Source organism: Strix aluco, chromosome 1, assembly GCF_031877795.1.
Source record: "Strix aluco isolate bStrAlu1 chromosome 1, bStrAlu1.hap1, whole genome shotgun sequence".
NCBI classification, from domain to species: domain Eukaryota; kingdom Metazoa; phylum Chordata; class Aves; order Strigiformes; family Strigidae; genus Strix; species Strix aluco.
Window position 1 is genome coordinate 110,924,943 of NC_133931.1, and position 22,296 is coordinate 110,947,238.

General features: G+C 42.8%; 1 protein-coding gene across 4 annotated transcripts in view; it reads right to left on the reverse strand.

Annotated features, from left to right (window-relative positions):
* The window catches only part of PRKAG2 (protein kinase AMP-activated non-catalytic subunit gamma 2), a 223,368-nt gene that overhangs the window by 113,580 nt on the left and 87,492 nt on the right, over window positions 1-22,296 (reverse strand). The window contains exon 1 of one of the 4 annotated variants that reach the window (XM_074831189.1): window positions 3,451-3,948. The exons of the other annotated variants lie outside the window; for them this stretch is intronic. Within the exon in view, the coding sequence (XP_074687290.1) occupies window positions 3,451-3,556 (106 nt within the window). The 5' untranslated portion in view covers window positions 3,557-3,948. Of the gene's footprint in view, window positions 1-3,450; window positions 3,949-22,296 lie in introns of those variants that run through there. 4 annotated transcript variants of the gene reach the window in all.

The following is a 22,296-nucleotide window of genomic DNA, read 5'->3' on the forward strand; positions in this document are numbered from 1 at the left end:
CAGCTTTGGCCCCTGCTGATTAAAATCCACAGCAACAAATCCTAAGAGGAGTAGCATGGGTAAGGAGAAGCTCCTGGGCATTTCCATGCAGCTAAAAGCCTCCAAAATGAGCAGTTTGAGGCTAAATGCCTGGGCACAAGGCAGAGCCTGGTGTCACAGCAGCCACATGTGCTGCAGAATGGTTCCTTCGCGGGGCACTCATGGCTCGGGTAGGGAAGAAACACTTTTAACATTATACCTTTTGCATGTGTCATTCAATCCTTCATGGAATAGATGGTGTCCTTTAAAGGGCAGAGCAATTAGCCTTGCTGGGGTCAAAAAGTTGTCTCCTTCAGAAATGCCACAGAGCCTATCTATTTACAACACACCGGGCCGCAGCAAGACCCAGCAGGCGGAGAAGCTGCCACCAAGCCGGCACAGGCAAGGAAGGAAGAAACTCTGTGGTGGTGATCCAGAAGTTGGACAGATTTTGGGTAATCCCAGTCCTCAGCCCTACCAAAATCATATTGTGTAAATCAGCTTCCCTGCTGTTTGGCGGATAGCTCAAGCTTTGAGTCTCTCTGCTGGCTGCTCCTCTCTGGCAGCAAAGTTGGGGGCTCTCTGCCTTTGCCCCACAGCTCTCCCTGCCCTCATTTTCTCCTGGTGCTCATTCATGCTTTCCTCCTTCCCCACTCTGTGTGCTCTCTGCTTCTGTTTGGCTATACTCAGATCCCCTCTTGCTGTTCACTTGGCATAAAAAGACTGTAAGGCTCCAAAACCAGGGTATTACAGAGATGCCCATCCTTGGCAATGCCACCCACCACTTTCTATGAGGATATGAACCTCTCCATTAGTGCAGAGGAAGGATGGGGTTTAGTTCAACTGATACACAGAAGAATGGACTACTTGATAACTTTAGTTGTAGTGGCCTGATGGTATCTACCCCTGGGAAGATGAGAAGCTGCGCTGGCCCAATCCTATTTACAATGACTGGAGAACTCTTCCTTAAAACACTGACCAAGAAAAATCACAAATTCCAGATTCAGCTAGTCCAGGTGACAGAGCACCCCTCTGTGGGACATCAGGGGATTTTTTCCTCTTCTTTCCCTTTAGATCCCCTTTCTGAATACAGTCCAAGCTCATTCAGCAACAGGAAGGCTTCAGTGGCAGCACACCCACCCTGGGACAGCAGGGTGGGAAAGCCCATGTTGGATTGCTGTCATTCATTTCTCATCCCTGATGGTAGATGGCAACTAAAGGGGATGCACCAGTGTATGATCGAACCTGATGAGCCACCAAGTCTGATTGCTACCAATGCTCAGGTATGCCACTAATACTGATCATAAAACCTGCTGAGTGCCAGTGGTCCCTTTGAGAGCTGCTCAGAAAGTGCTTATTAAGGCCTAATAACTACAGGATACAGATCAAATCTAGAAAGTAATGCAAAGCTTTTATTTAGAGATTTCCCTGCAAATAATTATGGTCATTTGGGGGTGGTGGTGGGAAGACATTTGCAAGTGTATTAACCTGTTTCCTGACAGGAATCCAGTCTCGGCTGGGATGGCAGAGGCAATCCCCATGGCAGAGCATCCAAGGAAGGCAGTAACCGAGACACATCCCGTTTACTTTTTCCCATTCTCGTGACTTGGTAGCTCTCTGTTCATGACGGAAATGTGATGCAGGGAGCTGACCTGGTCACATTCTTACAATAATGGCATCTGCAAAGTCTGTAGAGAAAATACTGTGCAGAAAACTCTGCCTGATGCCCACTGTGTACCACTGGAGTGGGCTACAGAGCTGGATTAATGGAAATGAGGATAAGGAGGGACACATTTTTTGGCATTTTTGGCATTACACTTTCAACTTTCTTTTATAACTCTGTCATAAAGAGTACAGTTCATATAGCCAGTACTCTTAGTGAAGGACAAATTATTTTCTCCGTGGAGGAAGATAAAGACGGGGTTTAGAGTTAGACTCCGAGGAAGCAGACTTGCAACACTATGGTGCTTCCAGCAGTAAATCCTTTTGCAGATGTTGGCTATTCCCATTTCATTGATGAAACCACAAGAAGAGGGTGAATTAGTGGCTCAAAGTGACATAAATCACTCAATCAACAAATCACACAGGTGTTTCTGCCTAGGTGAGAATTTAGGGGGTTTACTTAGAAATTTGGGAATAAATTTTACACCTGGGCAATCTGTAATCTAGATTTACCCCTCTTCTTGCATAAACTCTGTTACCTGTCTTCATGCATCTTGCTGACTCTGTGAAGCTCCAACCTGGGTCATATCTCATTCACATCACCTTGACCTTACTACCACTCCAGCACAAACCCTCGGGTTTAGGGGGATGCAGAACAAGGCACAGTATGTCAGATTTAAAAACACTTAACTGTACAAAACAGGAACAAAAAGAGAAGCATTTGCAAGAAGGACACCTTAACAACACAACCGACCACTAAATAAATTGCAGAACATTAAATAATAGAAAATCAAGCTTTCTGGGCAGCCACCCATCCATCAGTTGCAACTCCCCATCACTAAATCTGTATGTACCTCTCCACACCATCCATAGGGTCCAACACTGCTCATACCTTCGTCATTCTTCTGAATTTAACGCAGTGACTCCTGACCAACAGAGGGTAAAAAAGAGCCTTGCCTACCCTCTGTACAAGTCAGCCTCTCTAAACTGTGCCTTATCTGGCTGATTCAGGGTAACATCAGTTTTAAACCTCTTAGTCACAGGACAGAATCTCTCAGCAGCACTCATGGTCTTGGGGAACCACAGAGTTGTAAAACAGCTACTGTTAGTCCACATAGGAAATGCATTAAACATTATATTTCTCCACTACGCTTAAGAAAAACAGCCAGATCTTGTTGATCTGTTGAACAGCCAGATCCTTGTCTCCTGGCCAGCTGATCCCTATGTGATACACAGATATTCTCTGACACACACAGCTCAGCACCTGCACTGGAGTTAATACTCAGTGACCAGGAAAATGTTTTGATTAACGGAGAATGGTCCCTAACTGCAACTCAAACACAATTATATCGATAACTGCAGTATCAGAAAGACATGTTTTTAAATGCATTGATATGCAATTTTTCTCTACTTAATCTTTCAATATACAGTGTTAGCCCTAACTTAGCATTTAGTTACTACTCTTCAATTAAAGTGACATTAGTCAACAGCCCCTTTTGAATGTATTTCATAGAGTTTACTGTAAAGCTTTCTATGCTATCACTCTTTTCTTAAAGCTTATATCTGATGTGTGTTACAGGTGTCAGCTCAGATGTTCATCTCTGGTGCAAACCAACACAGAAATAACATCCATGCAAGAAATGCACAATTCAGTCAATGAAATTGGGAAGCACAAAATTGTGGCTCAGTTACTCACTATCCCCCAGTCGCTGCCCTCTCCCAAAGACCCATGTCCCTCCTTTTCAGACGGGTAATGCAGAGGGTCCCTACCGAACAGGCCACGAGGATCAGACTGGCGTCTCTCCGAGGTTTTGCACTGCTCCTTTCTCTTCTTGCTCCCTCTAAAGCTACCAAAACGCTTCATGAGCTGCAACATGCACTCACGCGGCAGCAGCTGTCAGTCATGCCCAGGATTGAAGAAAAAAAGCAGCACAAGGGGCAAGGCAAGGTGTCGCTTACACCAAACGTCCAGGTGGAGGAAAATAAAGCTCCAGAACTGCAAAAATAGTGGCTGCAAAAATAGTCCAGCTCGCTGGCAGTTCAGCTCCGAGGCACTTGGTGGCCAAACCCCACACACCAGGCACTTCCAGTCTTAATTCCAGCGTACAGTTAACTCGTCTGCAAGTATCTGTGGACACGGGGAGAAGTTCAAAGTCTGCCCAGACTGCTGCCACGGAGCTCTTATCCGTCAGCTGTCAGAAGCCTCGGAGACCGAAGCAACATTTCCCAGCAGATCAACTCATGCAGAAAAGGTCAGGAACCACCTGATAAGCTCCCTCGTATAAAAAATACTATGCAAAGGAGCCACAAGCCTTCTTGAAGGGAATTGTCATGTGCAGCTCAGCATGATGACTCTTTAAAAAGGCTGTAAAAGGAAACCACCCCTGGACAGACAATTCCTGGCAGTGAGCGTCCCGGACACACTCACACCATGATATGACATCACCCAACTATTTTGATTCATGTGTCCTGGGTCTTCACAGCGACAGCACAGTCCAGCTGCCTGTTGATGAGCTCCGAAACGCCTGGCCCTCCACAACTAATGACTAATGGATTAATGGGAACGAGCTTCTGCCAATTCATAAAAAGAAGGCTGATACTTTCTGGAAACCGTAGCCGGAGCGATGGGCTGGACTTTCTCTAGCGACATGTCCTCCCCGTGCTATGCATATCTATATGCTCTGCATAGATGGCTCCATTCAAATTTGCTGTCTGCAAAGCAAAAGGCACCCGGGACAGCTGTTTGTAACACAATTGAAATCCACCTCGTGGTCTTTTCAATGAGACAAACATTCACGGGGCTGTTGCTCATCCCAACCAGCCGGGGTGTATTATGTTAGGCTCTGAGTTTGTACATTTAGAGCTGTTTATTTTAGGAAAGGGTTGATCAGCGTGGGCTAGATCTTGAGCAGCTGGAAAGGAGTGCAAGCATGAACCACGGCACGGTCAAACTATCATAGCCAACTTTCCTAACATTATAGTAAATGTTCTATTAAATCAAAAGCTTTTTTTAAAGTCACAGAGCACCAGGCTTTCCTCTGGACATCACTGGAACTTGAAGCTCAGATCTTTCAAAAATCAAACGCTATATGAGTAATGACAGTCTTATCTTTTTAATTCCCAGGAGGAATTAAAGGTCATATCACCTTCTTCCTCTACAAAGAAGCATGCCTTTTTCTTTGTGCCCATGATTGCTCCTGGGACTTATTATTAGAAAGGAAAAGAAAAATCAGCCATGAATACTGCAGGAAAGACCTTTATCAACAAAGATTCCTTACAAGCTCAGGTTTTTCAGAAAGATGGTTGTTTCTAAGGCATCAATGCAAGGATGTCTCAAGACTTCAGGGACCCCAAAAGAAGCTGCAGAGATGACAGCAGGTTCCTCTGCCATCCTCAGCTACCAGGGACTTCCCTCAGTCTACCCTATGGAGAGTGTGAAAGAGGGCACCTTTGTTCTTCCATCTAGCAACCAAAATAATCAAATTATTAACAAGACACTTAATTACCTTCCAGACAAGGCTCTCACTGATATCCAAGTGAGGAACCACAACAATTAATTTAAGGCTGTTCCCAGCCTTTCCTCTCCTGACTTGTGCTCCTACTTTCTTTCACCCCCATCTTTGTGGCCCCCTTCTAGCTCTGCAAGTGAAGATCCCAGTGCTTTTTACCAAATAACAATCTTTTGCGCAAAATATCCTGTCAGCATAGTGCTTTTAGAAAGCCCCTTCTCTAGTCCCTCCCTTGAGGCTCACTGTTCACCCAGTGCAGAGGAGAAGCAGGTGGAGCAATGAGAAGTGTTGAAGGATTGGCAAGGGAAAGTGTCAGTGTTAAATATTTGTTTTAATATAGTTATAGGAAGTGTAAAGCTCTTCACACCCCATCACACCACCACACTTACCTCTGCAAGCTCCATCTTCACTCTCCTTTCCCTTCATTATGCCATGCTCATGCCACCATGGCTGAGACAGTAGCTGTAGTGGGACAAGCTCTGGCTCTCCACATAAGGAAGTTTCATGGGCCAGCTTCCAACCCTTTTCATGAGAGTGATGATCTTCACAGGCCTTCCCATTTGAAAACCAGCTCCCCAACAGCAAAACTGAATCTTCCTTCCTGCAATTTAAGCCTGCTGCTTCTTGTCTTATTCACTGTGCACATGGAGAACAGATTGTTCCCTTCTGCTCCGGAGCAGCCTTTGACATATTTTAAGACAGTTATCCAGTTCCCTTTCCAGTCTTTACTTGGCCAAAGACACAAGAAGTGCTGCCTACAACATCAATGAAATCTGGACCTCAAGTTTCACCTCCTTAGAAAAGCATTCCTCATTCTTCAGTGGCCAAAGGACTGCTGAGAATGACTTAATGTCATCAGAAACCAAAAAATTTAAATCCCTTTTAATGAGATAGGAATTGGTATTGCTTCAGCACAGGAACAGCCCCCTTTTTGATAGAGGCCAAGGATAAATAGTCTCTGATGACCTTTTCAAGCAGGGCCACTGCACCAGGAGGGCTCATTTCCCCTTATTAAGGAAAGCAGCAAGACCCTGATGTATCTGCACAGAGCTACCAGAAAATGAAACAGTGCTGTTTAACAACTGACTTTCCCAGTAATTTGTTTAAAAAAGCACTAAATGCTTTAAGTATGATCATTTTGTCTCCCACAGCTAATGGTCTAACAGATACTAGCACATTTACAGCAGATACTACATCTTCTTAATGATTCCAGTGGAAGGATCTTATAAAACTAATAATAAAAAGCTGGGCTTCAAAGAGCTCCTTTGGGGACATCTATGTTCTGGAGATTGAAAACACAAATCCCTTCCAAACAACCATGAAATGGACTCTCGTCAAGCTTCTTTAAAGTCTCACAAATTAGCTATAGCATATTATGTTTCTTGAGCTGCATAAGGATAACACTGTCCCCTTCCAAAAACCATATGCAGGCTCACTTGGAGAGGTACCAAACATTGGGCATCTTAATAAAATTATCTGGGGGGAAGTAGCAAACAAACACTCGTGTATGTGTGTGACATGCTTCCGTAGTCCTGCAGTATCTGCTAAGATGGCCAGACCTGAGCCATTTCCTGGCCTTAGAGCAGCCTTTATGATGACAACTCCCCGACCTGACTCCAGCCCCACCACCCTCTCGCCCCAAGTCATCTCTTTCTTTGACAGTTTTACTTCCATGACCTGGCATCAAGTCCAAAAAAGAGCCTAAAAATGGCTCTAGAACTAAAAAAAGATCCACATCTCCCAGAAATCTCCCTTACACCAATTCTTGCCTTTATCCCATCACCCACCTGTGTGCCCAACCCACCCAGCAATGTCCTCCCCTGCTCATCGCAGCCTTCCATCCCCTTAAACCACCTGTGTTTTTTTAAAAAGTGAGGCTGGAGTGCACAAAGTAGAAAAGATAAACCCCCTTCTGCTGTATTTTTCACTAATTCACAAGGCCACATAAGGCGAGGAGTCTCATGGCAGGAGTCATCTCCAATCCAACCCAAAAAAGCCCCATCCGTGGCTGGGCTTCCTCTTCTCAATGCTTCTTGCTTTTCAGTTCTCCATCTCTCAGGGCGAAAGTACCTTTTGTACCTCACCCAGTGTGACTCTTCAGGCACAAACACAACAAAAATCTTCCTTTCGCTGGATGTGATGTGAAGATTTGTTCTATGAGGTAGAACTGGGGATTGAGTGTTCAGATTTGGTCACCAGATAGATAGGAAATACAGAAAGTGTCATCGCACCAACCAAGCTCAGCCATCATGGGGCGTCTGACCCAGATGTCAGAGTTTTGAAACACAGACTCATTTGTCCATCTTGTGGAGGTGTAAATTCTGTGCTGTGGTGAAAATACTTTAAATGCTGTATTTTGAACCATTTCCTCACTTGCCCTTTTAATAGGAGCTTTAACCTGAGATACAAGTGCAGTAGCAGAGTGCAGAGCAGGCAACAGGGAACAGTTAGTCCTATCAGGGCTTATTCTGGTGTGAAAATGGAAAAACCCAGTAGTTTCCTCCTTGAAATTTAAGAACTTAATTAGCACAAAACAGGAAGGCTGAAAAGAATATGTATCCCCTTAATGACAATTAACGCTTTAGCTGGCATCTGACTGCAGATCAGCAAACCCAAGTATTTCCCTTTCCTCATTGCTGAGAATTTCCTTGTTGAAAACTCCCTTCATTTTTGTTATCGCTCAAAGAAAGTTCAGACCCACTCTTAGAAAGGTAAAGCATGAATCATGTTTGCATTTTTACATAGATCGTTTCTCTGCCTTGTTGTCCTTAAAAATTTCCTTAAACTGGAAGTTTTCTAATTTTCTCTTTGAAATTCTACAGACCAATGTTGGCAAAATGAAACATTTTCTATCATTGTTAGTGGTGCCGGGATGCTTACAAGCCTCACAACACCAGACTGATTGCAACTGCAACCGTATTTTATATAAATAGGAAACTTGGAAAATATTTCAAAATAACACACGGAGAAATATATAAAAGAGATCTTTGCTCTAAAAAAAATGCTCAAGACTACAAGTGATGCAATGCACAATAACAAAAAGCCTGTTTTGCTCAAACACCATTTGCAGGCTGGTTGAACAGAGCATGCTGCCTGCGTTTTCAAAGGGAAATACAAACTACCACTTTCTCCATCTGGTCCAAGTCCAGCTCACACCCCATAAAAGAATTGCAAGTTTATGACTCCAAGCTGGGCTCAATTACTTTCCATAATCATAACCAAGTGTTTCACTGTAATGAGTTTTTGTCCTTATCCCCTTTTCTTATACTACTTCATGCTGCTTTCACTGTGCATTAAGAAAGATTTCAATCTCTGAAGCTGTCAGGCTGGCACTAAATTGGTTTTGAAAAATCTGAAAGTTTAATTTTACTTCTTTTCAGCAGTCCCAAAGGTGCACACTAGATTCCCCCAAACTCTTGGTAAATTACTTATAAATTACATCCTGGCATTTTTGTGATGTTTTTCTATCCTACCTTTCCAGAGCTTATAATATGAAACAGCAGGAATAGGAGTAACGGTGATGGTAGTGTTGGCATATTGGTGATTTCTAGTAAGAAAAACACTATATTTTCAGGCTCAGAGTACCTACCCCAGAAGACTGATAAGCTGATCCTATCCAAATGATAATTTTATCGTTTTCCCACATCCTACTAATTAACTGTGGTGCATATGTTTCCAGCACTCACTTCTTTAGCAATTTCAGTTCATAACGTGAAAAATGGAGACGTTCTTACATATGCCACAATCTGGCTGTGCTCAAAACAGCAAAACAGCACTTGATCCAGCAAATACAGGATGTCTGGTGTGACAACACCACTCCTAAAATTTAATAAGTTCTCAGCTAAAGAAAAACATCTTAGCAGTAACTTTTACAAAAAATAGCAGGGGCAATAAAGTTCCTTAGAAGCTTCTTTCCACTTGTGCTTTTCTCATGTCTTCTTGCTTCTCTTTCTTCTTGCTTCTATCAAGTTGTTCAACTATATCCATCCACAAAAATGTGAGGAGAGAGGATTCACTGGAACATCACAAATCTCTTTTTCAACCTCTTCATGTTCTTCTTTCTTTTCCGCTTCTCACTTCTCATGCAGGATTGGAACAGATTAAATGATGTTGAAGTTAAAATGCGCATTGTGGGGCTGAACAAAATATCACCTTCAGTATAAATTAGTCTTTCAATCAGCACTGAATGGGTCACAAAATGAATGACAGAAAATGAATAAAGCCAGAAATTACTCCAAGAAAGTGATACATTAGGGATGGCTAGTACCTGAAGAGTGCGATTCATACCACTATTCCCTAGTGAACACCCTGAAACACAAGAGACTGAAAGAGCACCACAACTCCACAGAAATACAGTCCTCCACTGATTCTGCCTTAGGAGATTTATTCGGAAAGAAGAAGAAAACTCACTGGATTAGAAATAGTTCGCACCAATCCTCAGCTGTCCTTGGATGTCAACCCTATACAAACCCAGCGTTCAGCCTTCATTTTGCAATTCATAAGCTAGTAGGAGCATTAGTAATAAAACAGATTCACACACAATTACTGCAGTCTTAACATTCACGCTGGCACAGTTATCACAAAATACAACTTTAGTGACAAACATGCATATTGGAAGCAATGCCCTCATCTTAAAATCTAGGTGGGATGATGAGATTTCAAAGTAATTTCAAGTTCTGTATCCCTCTGCTCCCCACAATAAGCAGACGAATCTGACAGCAAAAGCCAAGAAATGTGCTTAAGAACAGAATAAGACAACAAAGAGACTCTTCTCCTGGCTTGGTATTATTATTATCTGCTATTTTTGGTTGAAAATAATCGTAAGTGTTCCCTAACAATAAAAAATGCTGATAGTGCAATGTTGGGGTTGACAGTCATCCCACAAATGACCCATTCTTATGCCACAGTGGATATCATAAAGACATATGTGCTATATATATATTATACACATAAAGTTAGAGACAGTGGTCAGCAGCAAGCTATTATGCATGTGAGACAACACAGAAATGCTGACTGAAGAGAAAATTGAACCACACTTTGAAAAGCTAAATGCTTAACTAACACTTGAGAAGCCTTTCTCATTCCTGGCTCCAGCAACTTCACTGACGACTCTCCTGTTCTTCAGTGATGAAAAAGGGACCTCGTTTGGTTCAGCTGCAAGAGAGAACCAACTTCCGGAGGAAGGAACCATTCCCTGTGAACTCCTAACCTCAAGGGCGAAGGAGGTTGCATACATGTGGCTCTCCTGCTCTTAGCTGCTGGGATGGTGCAGCATAGGCTGAGGGCTACATTCAGGTTACCTATACGGCTATCTAATGCAGGTGTTTACACAGAATGGACATATTGCAAATGTTGTTTTGTTGACAGTGAAAGCAGAGTCTTGCAGCATTAGACCAGTGGTGAGCTGAATTGTTCACTGAACTCAGGCTCAAAGTTCTCAAAATCCCAATGACTAGCCAGGGTATCCATAGGAAGGATTTTAACTACTTATTATATAGCCACCAACAGTATGTTTACATGAATGACTAAGGACATTGCACAGGACTGGATCCCAATCCGATGAACTAAACATAGGCTTAATGCCAAGAGGGGAAATTCCTAAAGGATCACCCAACACTGCATTGTCATTACAAGTGGGATTGCTCCAGCAAGGGGATTATAATAGAAAGGGAGGAATCCACCATGCACAGACAGGAACTGCACTGAAATCCAACCCCCTGCACAGCCTCTTTGCATTGCAGCCAGCTCCCTTGGTCTGTTTGTTCAAGCCACCCCTAGCAAATATGGTAGACCTTCATCTGGTGGTTAAGAAACAATACAAGGGACTTAAAAACAAACAAACAAACAAAAAAAAAACCCACAAAACCCGCCCCACAATCTATCTTCATTTTCTACCCTTACTTTTCTACAAATTAATGATCCTGAAGCATCATTAGTTGTAAGCAAAGGAATAAACCCAAGTACATTGCATACTTTAATGTTATAATAATTGAACAACTGGCAAATCAGCTCTCTTAACTTCCCAAGATAAACATCTCGGGAACCACCACCAGTTAGATCTCATATAGCAGCTTCTCCCCTTCAGCAGAAGGGAGGTAAGTACCATGGTTTGTATCTTCTTTGCACAGGGAGAAGTAACTTTCCAAAAGTCCCTGTGCAGCAGCCTGGCAAGATGCCAGCGAGGAACAGAACAAGACAGAGGTCTGTTGGACTTTATGGCTCTGCTCCTTCCTTTGCAAGAACATGACATATTGTTCACATTGCATTAAACCACTGTGTGCGTGAGGTGGCTGTCTCACAAGCTCCAGCTCCGAAGAGATTACTAGAATTAGTCACCCAGATTACGGAAGATCTGTCAGAGCAGATGGGAGTATAGAGGAGGAAACATTCGTTATCGCATACATGAGGTCTGGAAGAGAAATCATTCAAAATCTTTCTGGTTTTTCTTTTCAGGTTGTTTTGTTAGCAAAAGACTTTCCTACTTTTTAAGAGAGATGAAAGCACAACGTGAAAGACAGACACTGCAGCTTACTGAGATGGTAACACAGGTACCTTAGCAATCTGCCAGGATACAAAAGGGACAAAGACCAAGACAGTGGACATGTAAGGGAAAGCTGGCACTGTTTTACTGTCTACAATGAGCTAGAAACCATCCAAGCCCCAGTATTTTCCATTTCTTGATGATTCTACCAATTTGTGTAACCGGCAAACAGGTAACTAGAAAAAAGCATCCGACACATCCATGGCATCCAGCTGGGAAGCTGCTGCAACTGCAGGAGCCACAAGCCTACGGTGGGAGTGAATCAAGGGACCATGTGGGACGGCTTGGGTGGTAAAAAGTTCCCTGTTCATTCACTGTGAAGGGAAAACACCAAGTACTGTAAAGTTCAGAGTTGTTATATTTAGGACTGTGTGAAAAATCTCAGTGGGTTGGCTGGGACCAATGCAGACATGAACTAGAGAAAGCTTTTGAGTCTTTATGCCTGGATGACAGAAGGGCTGGAAACCTGGGAGCTACAAGGCAGTAAGAGAATATTCCTGGAAAAGCCAACCCTGTCAGTCTGCACACAGGATACCTGGCAGGAGAAAAAATAGTCTGAAACCTTTTCACAACAGCTAATGATAAAGGAAGAGACTGAAAAGGCTGTCAACTGTGTCCTTGGGGCGACTGCCTGAAAGCCAGCGACAGAGTGGGGAAGAGGCAACATCACAGTAACTCCTTGTGCAACACTTCCTTGGTTATTTCGGTTTTAGGATGCCCTTGTGAATCAGAGGGTAGTGCACAGGCATATCCCAGCTCAACACAGTTCTCAGGCCAACACTTAATTTGAAGAAGCATCTTTCCCTCTTTACTTCCTCAAAACACATTAAGCCTCAAATTAAGGAGAGACTTCCGGAACCACGAAATCTCTTTCAGTGGTGACTTAGCTTAGCAATGCATTGGGCCAATCACACTACTAGCTGTACCTTGTAAAGTAATTTGAAGACTATCTAAATTAGTATCATGGAAGACCAGAACTTGTACAGTGCCGTAAGATTCCCAAATCTTGTCAAATGTTAGCATCTTGAAGTGGCTTCATGCTTAAAGTAGAAAGCAGTCCACCAAGTAGCTCTAACATCATTAATCAGTTTAAATTCCACATCAAGAATCGAAGCAGAAACTCAGTGTTATGGTTACAGAGCTCTGGCTATATCCAGCAGCACAAAGCCCAACTCTTGAATTTCTTGGTCTGCCGCAAAAGCATCCTGCATCCTTAGTCCTTCACTTGGGCGTATTTGCTTTCAAGGTCATGTTTCTAATGCAGTCCTATGAGCTTTCCATAACGCAGCCTGGTGCAATTCTGGCTCTTGGAGTCAAGGTTGTCTAAAAGAGCCTATAAAAACCTATCAGTGTTACAGACTGAATGCTTTTGTTATTATTACAAAATGCATATTTGTGGAAAAAAAATACTCCATCATCACCTTGGCAGCTAGCAATAAGGTCTGGCAAGTCTGACAGTCATCTTATTTGCAAGTGTGTCACTGGAGCAAAAAATATTAAAACCTCTGTGCTAATAGACACAAACAGAAATTATTGCTCCAAGCTACATATTCCTATTAAACCAGGTAGGTTGTTTCCAGTCATAATAAAATACTGATAGGGCAGTAAAGGGGAGGAAGGAACACTGAAATTGGGCTGAGTACAGCATTTAATAGACTTTGGTTTTACTCTCAACTCTGCTACCAGGCAATTGCATGACCAGGCATAACTCACAACATCTCTATGAGAGCTTCAGATGAAAAGCCATCTTCAGATGCTGTGAGTTACTGTACTGCAAGAGTCTCATGCTTAGACCAATCCCTTTTCTACCCCTATTAACCAGAAAGATAACTAAACATCTCAAAGAAAACAAAGACCTACAGCAGATGAAGCAGATATTTATGGTGATCACAGGTTTATGGCTTTCCTTCCTGTTTATTTGTCTATGTGTTCAAAGACAAACAGCAAAATCCCTGTGTCTTCAGAAATTGCTCAGAGTGGGACAATGCAAGCACAGGGCAGAGAGCATCAACCTTGGTCCAAGCGACCAAGCTCCCATCAGCCTTAGTAGCAAAAACCAGGCTCATTGCCAGCAAAACTGAACTTCTCAAGAAGTCTTTATATTAATTTCCAAGTGGCTTTTTTTCCTGCACAATGTGTTAAAAGACATAACAAGAGCTCCTGCATCAAGAGCAGCAGTAACAAGGAAGGTCCTACTGGTCTTTATTTTGAGTCACAGCCATCATTATCACCAGCCTAAATCAGTCCGTTCAAATTCTCTCTGCACCCTTCAGCCCTCCCTTTTTACAGTCACCTGCTACAAAATTCACACTCTTAAACTATAGTAATTAATGAAACTTTACCAAAACCCAGAGAAGATCTGCTTAGGGTCACACATAAAGCTCTGGGGGACCTGGGAGCAGAGAGAGATGCTCCTGCTCCAGTCTTTACCCTCCCTGCCCACACAAACCTGACACATCACAGCCTGCACAAATCCGGCGTGGGAGGGAAGGTGTGGGGTGCCAGCAGAGTCCAAAGGACTTTCTGCAGCTTAGCAGTTCCCCCTGCATCTCCTCCTAATGTGCTTAGCTACTTAGCGAGCAGCGAGCTAAACATCCTCGTGTTTAGCAATAAGTTTTACTGTATTTTTGCGTTACTTGACCTTAATGATTGGGAAGCTCCATATGTCTTACCGATCTTTTCTTGGTCACCTTCACAAGGCACTTCCCAAGGTGAAGGGTGGCTTTGCTTTTGCTTCAAGAGCGAAAACATGCAACCATGCCTGGGGAGTGCTCAGTGCTCCCTGCATTGATCCATGGCAAAGAATGTGGCTGGCTGCTCAACACAGTTTTAACTTCTCAGCTCCAAGAAAAGGTTCAGCTTTGCTGTATTAACATTTCCAGCACAAAAATACTTGCCCTTCAGTAAGCAGACACAGCAAACCGATGTCCTTTCTTTACCTACTCTGCAGCATGGTCCCTACAGCCTTATGGTGCTGAGCCCATTGGGCTGTACCTATTCTGTGCCCACTTTACCCCCGTAAGACTGCAAATGCAAGGGCTTCTTCCCTTCATATATTAACATTATTAGCATATTAATGAAGTTCTTAACCTCATTTAGACACTTGGCTTTTGCACCATGCAAAAAAGAACTAGGAAAGAAGAGGTGGAGGCTTTCTTAGCCCAGCAAAGGGCTCCTTTAATCCTGCAACCTATAGTGCAGCAGCAGAAGTTGCTTATAAATGGCTTTAATGTGACCCATTCCCTAATGCATAGTAAGTATCTGTGTCCAAGGGAGAGGATAAGAAACTTTGAGGAAAATGAAGTGCCACATTTAGAGAGAAACAAGGAACCACACATCTTCCTAGCCATGAACTCATCAAAGGTTTTTTTCTCTCTGAATTTCTGCAAGATGTGCATGTGCCTTGCATCTGCTGGACAGATGAGAAACTAATTTCTAAGAATTTCAGTGATGCCAGGCATTTTCTTTTTTTTAATGTGATGATAAAGTGGCAAAAGCTGTCAGCCGTGCTGGCAGTAGCTTAACAAAAAATGCTGATGTTGCCTGGATACGGAGTCCTGCTCCAGTCTAGGATTTGCCTGTGTGTCTGTAACTGACAGCAGTAACTCCTCGGGATTTTAGTTTTTCTTTAATATTCTGAGAGCCATGTAAATATCTCTCCTTATTCAGATCCCTCCTCCTTTCTCTTCCCCCACTTTTTGGCTTTGTAAAATGCAAACTAATTCCTAGACCATAGTAAGTTCATAAATAAGAAGCCGTAAAAATATTTTTCTAGCCTTCTTTTTCCAAGGTTAATCTTTTCAGTTATATAAGCACTTTATAAAATAGCATGGGGAAAGTATATAAGAATCTGTTTATGTGATTAAGACCTGGCTCCCTCCTTACCATGGCCCAATGACAGTATTTTATGCTTTGCATTTGCCACTGCTGAGGTTTGCTCAGCCATCTCTCTGTGACCTCCAAAGCAGAAGGCAGCAAGATTTAACATTGTTTTTCATGGAGAGCTTACAGTAAATCATTACTGGTGGGTATCCATGGAGTCTTGAGAAAAAAGAGCATTATTAAGTACTTCCTAATTTTTCATTACAGTGGGTGGATTCCAGGTTTTCACTGATGGCAGAATTCCAGCTACTCTGAAAGGAAGCGAATTTTCCCCAGTCTTTCCCCTTATTGCTGTCCTGCTCCCAATCTGACTTGCCTTGGAGTTTGAAGAAACAGTTCTGGATGCCATTTAGTGAAGTGCTGTAGTGTTTTATTATCTTTTATGGTAAAGAATTTGGAAGGACTTGAGAGAGAGCTTCAGGCAGAAACAGAAACAGGACCGAAGTGCACATACAAAATACAGCACTAAACTCCTCTTCCTGGCAGCTAGATGACAGAGAAGTAAAAACAAAAAAATCCACTGCAGACCATTTTTCCAGTCTGGCCCTTGACATGGTTCCTAAGTGAGGAACAATCCACAGTTATCCCGGTGCTTTGCAGCAGCAGATTTCAGCACGTTGTAGGGTTATTTTCCAAAGGAAATGATGTGCTGGTCGGATACTTTCTTTAGTGCCATTTGTTTTATTTACTTAATGATGTCACAGGTTTTGAATATGCAAGCAGCTAACTCTCTCTTTCAACAATCCCATCCCAAACATCAGTGCCGCATTCCTGCAGAGCCCTTCTGCACTGGGGAATGACTCAGTTCAGACACGCTGAAGCAAAGGGCATACCCTTCTTCTCTTTGCAATTGCTCCTCCAAAAAAATCCACATATTGTAACACTAAACATCAAGACAGCATCACCTCAAGAGAGCAAATAAAGCTTGAACGCAACAAGAACATGTACCACAACCTTGTAACTCCTTCCAACTAATGTCAACCACAAAGCAGTGAACATGTGAGGTTCATCTACACAGTGTAATTCTGCTTCCTCTGACCAGCGCTCATCAGCTTGTTTCACTTTAATGTGATTTAATTGTGGTGACATGTCTTTAATAACAAAAACCATGCCAAGAAACTGCAGTTGGAGCAAGAGCTGACCTAAGGCCAGTTTCCCAAGGGTTTTCACTACCCCCACCCTCTAACGTGTGGCTCCCCCAGTAGCACAAAAAGCTCTCCTGGGTCACTGAGGTGGCTGCAGCCACCCAGATCTCCTACAGCCCCTGCCACAGCCACACGTAACAAGGTGCCTTATTCTGAATTTCACCCTCTGTGATAGCCACATGTTCCTCCAGCACCATCCTCCGAGGCTGGGGACAATCCCAGAGTAGCCATCATCCTTCAGTCCTCACCAGGGCTTACTGTCTAAAAAAAATATCTGAGATTTCACCTCCTTTCATCACCCCTAAACTCTGTGGTTAAAGGAAAAAGCAAAACATCACCATGGGGCAAGGGACAGAAACCACCTTGATGACATCTTCCTTGCACAGAAGCTCCACCCCACTGCCACCACTATATCCCAAATCTGGGGGTGATCTTGTCTTTCAAGGCTTCTCTGACTGCATGGACATGTGCTACTATATTACATGGACATGCTCCACATAACATGCAGAAATAAGACATGATAATTTTTTTTTGCATTTTAATTTACACTGTCTTTGCCCCACTGGTCTATATAATATGAGTGCATAAATCCACTTCTGTTAAGCAAATTTGAAGGAAGTATGGCCCCATCACGAAGGAATACCAAAGCAATGCTATTAATTAAATACATTAATGTAATTAAGAAAAATGCTAAATCTCAGTTCCTTTCTTTGTCTTTGTTTCTACAACAAAGACAACCAGGGAAAAAGAAAAATGTTCCTAACTACTGCAACGGAGTCCGTATCAGTTACCCCATAGCCATGGCTCTAACCATTTCTCTAAATTCAGAACATCTATCCGTTTGTCTTCCCTTACCACTAGTAAGAATTTGCTGATAATCCCCGTATTTTTCTGCACACTGCACTTCTGATTCAACAAAATCTAAACAGCTGTACAAACTGGTTTGCACTAATCCCCAACATTTGCTTGAAAGTTTTTTGTGAATGCCAGTGAACATACAAGATGTCAGATTGATGATAATCCTCATTCCTTACTGTTTACATATTTATGAAGGAAGGGTATAAGTAGACTTTTGTCAATGAGAGTGTCTTTGATTGCATCAGAAGTAAGGACTTTCCTCTGGCTTTGAAGGACAAAACCCAACACTGAGATGCCCATGAAGGAAACTATTCCTTATTGCTCACCACCTTCATAGGGGTGGTGAACAAATAACACTGTAATTAGCCAAAATATTTCCTTTTTGCTTCTCTTTTTTTTTTAGTTAAGAAGGTCCTTTTTTTCTTCCCCAAGTCAACTGGCTTAGGTGTTTCAGCAAGGATTTATACGATTAACTTCAGGCACCCAAGTCTGGAAAGTGCTCCACTGTGTTCAGAGCCCAGTGGTCAAATCTTCCCCTGTGTGTCTCTGAGAAAGACAGATGTAGTAAATCAGATGTGTTTAAATACACATAATACAGCAGAATTTGATCTTCTCATGGGTAAAAGCCACATTTTAATTAGCTCCACTGGAAGGAGCGATACTTTCTTCCGAAGGATGAAAAAATTCAGCTCCCTGATCATCTAAATGTTCACATCAATTAATTTTTGAGGTTCAGTCTCCCAAACAAGTTTAGGCCACTGCTGTGTTGCCACCAAGCGCTGCTGCCTCCCTGGGGAATCCTATGCCAAAACCCCATGTTTATTAGCTGGCTACGTGTTTCAGCTACTGTTTGTGCTTCTTGTCTTTCAGAAATCCTTCGAGATGCACCTAACATGGCCAATCTTAACACTTCTCTAGCAAGCTCTACTTTTTACAGGTTGCCCAGAGAGGCTGTAGATGCCCCATCCCGAAACATTCAAGGTCAGGTTGGATGGGGCTTTGAGCAACCTGATCTAGTTGAAGATGTTCCTGCTCATTGCAAGGGGGTTGGACTAGATGACCTTTAAAGGTCCCTTCCAACCCTGGAAATGTTCTATGACTCTCTGAAACATGGAGGTAGGCCCTCAATATAGATGTTAAATATAGAATAAATAACACAGGCACTATTTGTCACCTTTAGCTACTCTCATTCCAGTATTAAGCATTAGCTCATGTGCAATTCTTTCACCCTCTCTTCAGAAAGTCTTGACCTTTGTAGCGTTTAGATGTGGATTTTTGTTTTGCATGGATTAAAGCCATTTTGGCCTCCAGCTGTTCAGCGCTATGGGGGGCACGTCAGCATGCGAGAGGAATTGGAGCAACCGCGTAACTGCAAACAGCACCATCCTGTTGGAGTTACAGCTCAGGTTGCCAAGCGCAGTTCTCTCACCATTAAACAGCTCTGTGGAAAGACCGTGAACACGAAGAGCTATGGAAACCTTATACTGAGGTTAAGTAAACAAATCTGACACCAAACCTGCTCAGCTCAGGCAGGCGATGAAGCAGATACATTCGCAGTGAAATGAAATGCTCAGGATTCCCAAATAATGGCATTTGTTGAAGAATGATATGATTAATGGCTTACCTTCACATGCCTTCCCCAGCCAAAGATGAATTACATTAGGGTCTGTGCCTTTGTCAACACAATTAACTGTCTGTCTTGAAATTGAGGGCCATATCCTCACCTGAGGGCAACGGCAAACCCTCCTGGGAGGAGGAGAGGAGAAAGTTTCCTGAACTGCTGAAATTATTGCTGTTACACAGGTTGGAGGGAGGGATGCTTTTAGCCCTCACTGTCTGAACAGGTTTAGAAGGAAAAAAAAAAAGCAAGCATAATAGAAGATCCTTAGCATCCTGCTCAAAACCTAAGCCAAAGCATCTCCAGGCAGGCAAGGCAATCCCAGCCTCCCCATACAGCAAGGAGGAGCAGCGGGATGCCCACAGGAGGGCACTTACGTTTCACAGTCGCATAGGAGCTCCCAGGGAGATGGGTTTGGGCTCGCACAGTGCGGCACTGTCTGCCGTCCCTACCCGCAGTCCTGTGTCACACACCTACGCGGGGCTTTCAAAGCTGCATTTCGGGCTCTGAGAGCCGTAAGCTGCAGGAGATGCTGCAAGAAGCAAACTACAAAGAAATCCCATTACAAACTGTCGCAGTTGTCTACCAATAAAGTGTGCTTATAGGAACCCCGAGGCAAGCTTCAAAATAATTTAACTAAGAAATTGAGGTGTTTTGATGGTTGATCATCAAAGACTCCGAGTACTTGTTTTGCATGTCAAGTACACACAGATTAATATTTTCCATAATCTAAGACAAGAATTTCTTAGAGATAGAGAAGAGTCTTCAAATACTGGGTGAACTGTGACAGAAAAGGGCATAGCAGAAAGCCTATAGAGAAAGAAAACAGTATATTTAAAAAAACCCCACCCACAACAAAACCCCAGACAAACCCATTGTTTTGTTTTAAAGCTGGAATAAGAAAATTTAGATTTCATTAAACACTTAGTGCCCCATGCTAGAACCAGCCATCCCTCATGGGAGGGGAGGGCAGTTAAGTCTGTTGATCCATCCTAGAGATCCCAGGCACAGGGACCTTCGTAAGCTCACCACTGGCCTTAGGTTTGTCATTTGTCAACCACCACTGCTGGTTTTAGGATTGTCATAAATCAGTTAGTTCCTGACATTTGGACCTTTCCAGAAATGCACTGTAGATATGCTGGTTTAGCTGTTTAGCTGGATAACAAATTCTAGCATCCAGAAAGTGGGCCAAAGAGAAAGCAATCTGGGGAGAGTATCAGTTACAGATTACCGCCAGTAGTGTATAGGTGACCCTACAGACCAAAATCTTCCTGTCAGAAAGGTCTCTGTTCAGGACATTACTCTCAAAATAATGTTCACCACAACATTTTTGCTTACCACAGCTTCACACTGTACCCACTGTGAATCCTCATCTTGTTGCCCCATCTTTTGCACTTTACTTGGTAGAGCATCCACACACTCCCACATAGCAGCACAAACCCTTTTGTACACCAGCTGGCACAGCACAGAGAGGGCTTCCGAGCATTTTACAACTCCCATCCTGCAAATCCAAAAATAGTGCAAACTTTGGGGAGCACGGACCTCCAGCTAACACGCATATGTGTGCCAGTGAGTAATACAATGCTTTTATGAACCTGAATTGAGTCCTTTGCATGGTGTCATCCTTCATTCAGTATGTCCCACACTGTGCCAGGGAAGCATGTCAGAAGTTTTGCTGGATTATCAAAGGACCTGCAATCACAGTTAGTGGCCCCAATACACACATTATCAAATACATTTCTTTAGAGGTTCTTATGGATGGGAACCATTCATAGGTCAGTCTTCAAAAATTAGACCCAAGACCTATTTTCTGCCATGAATAAAAGACCTTGCCTGTCCTCTTCTTATTTAAAACTAAGAACATGGCTTCTAGCCTCCTCCAGCTGATGTGTTCATTATTTTAAGTACAATAAAATTAAAATCAATTAACTCACTAGGCTAGAAAATCCTAAACCAATTAATTTTAAAAAGTGGAATCTTTGTTCTCCTTTGCTTTGACAAAGGAAACGTGAGCTTACTTTAGTAAAATAGAAAGCAGCATGGAAAGATTTAGCTCCACTGCACAGATTCAGGAATATAAGAATTAGTTAGATCAGTGATCTTAACATAACATTGGTATTACATAATTTCCACAGCAGTTTCACTTCTGTCAAACTGCAAGTACAAAAAGGCTTCTTACTAGATCTCCTAATTCAGACTGGTATTTATTTGATTTAGTATGGTGATGGGGAAAAAAATCCTAAACCTGACACCATGCAGAGCTTTATACTAGAAGATATTTTCTTTGCTTTTCCACATCTCCTCGTCTCAGTAACAACCAATCTGCATTTAAATTTGCTGTATAGACCAAATGGGCCAACGACAACTCCATAGTTGGATGATCACTACACAAGTTGCTGTAACGTGCTCCAACCCCTGATTGAATCAAAATGGATGCTACAGGCCCTCCTTGCCTGTTCATGACTCTACCAGTGACTGCTGGAAGTGACATGGTGCTAAAGCAGATGCTGGAAGCTCATGTGATGGTTTATACCAACTCAGCTGCGAGACTGTGGTGTCTGCCCATGCTTAGTTCCCATACAAATGGGAATGTTATCTTCAGTCAGCTTTACGGTCAATGGGAAAACAGAATACACAAGTGAAACCAGGGAACAAATCTAGTAATCCATGCAGGCAAGTAGCTGAGTCCATGTGAAGTCTTAAAAACCCTCTCAGTCTAATCACTGGTTAGCCAGGGCTCTCCTTCAAGATGCTTTCATAGCCCCAAAAGTTGCATAAAGCAAAGGCTCATTTCCATAAAGCCCATAAACTGAGACATGAGAGTGATCAACACATCGCCCTATTGACTCTCACAGTGCACAGCGATTTACCATCATTATTAGGAGTTTTATTTTCTTTTTAAAATCAGTGTTTTCGTTCAGTACAAGCTCAGTCAAAGACCCAGCAAGGGCTCCATAAGAGCTACGGGCTGCTGGACCAAGACTAGGATTTAACTGTACTTTACTTACTCTACTACACATACTGTATTCCCCAAACCATGCATTTTTCTGCCTTGTGATCAGG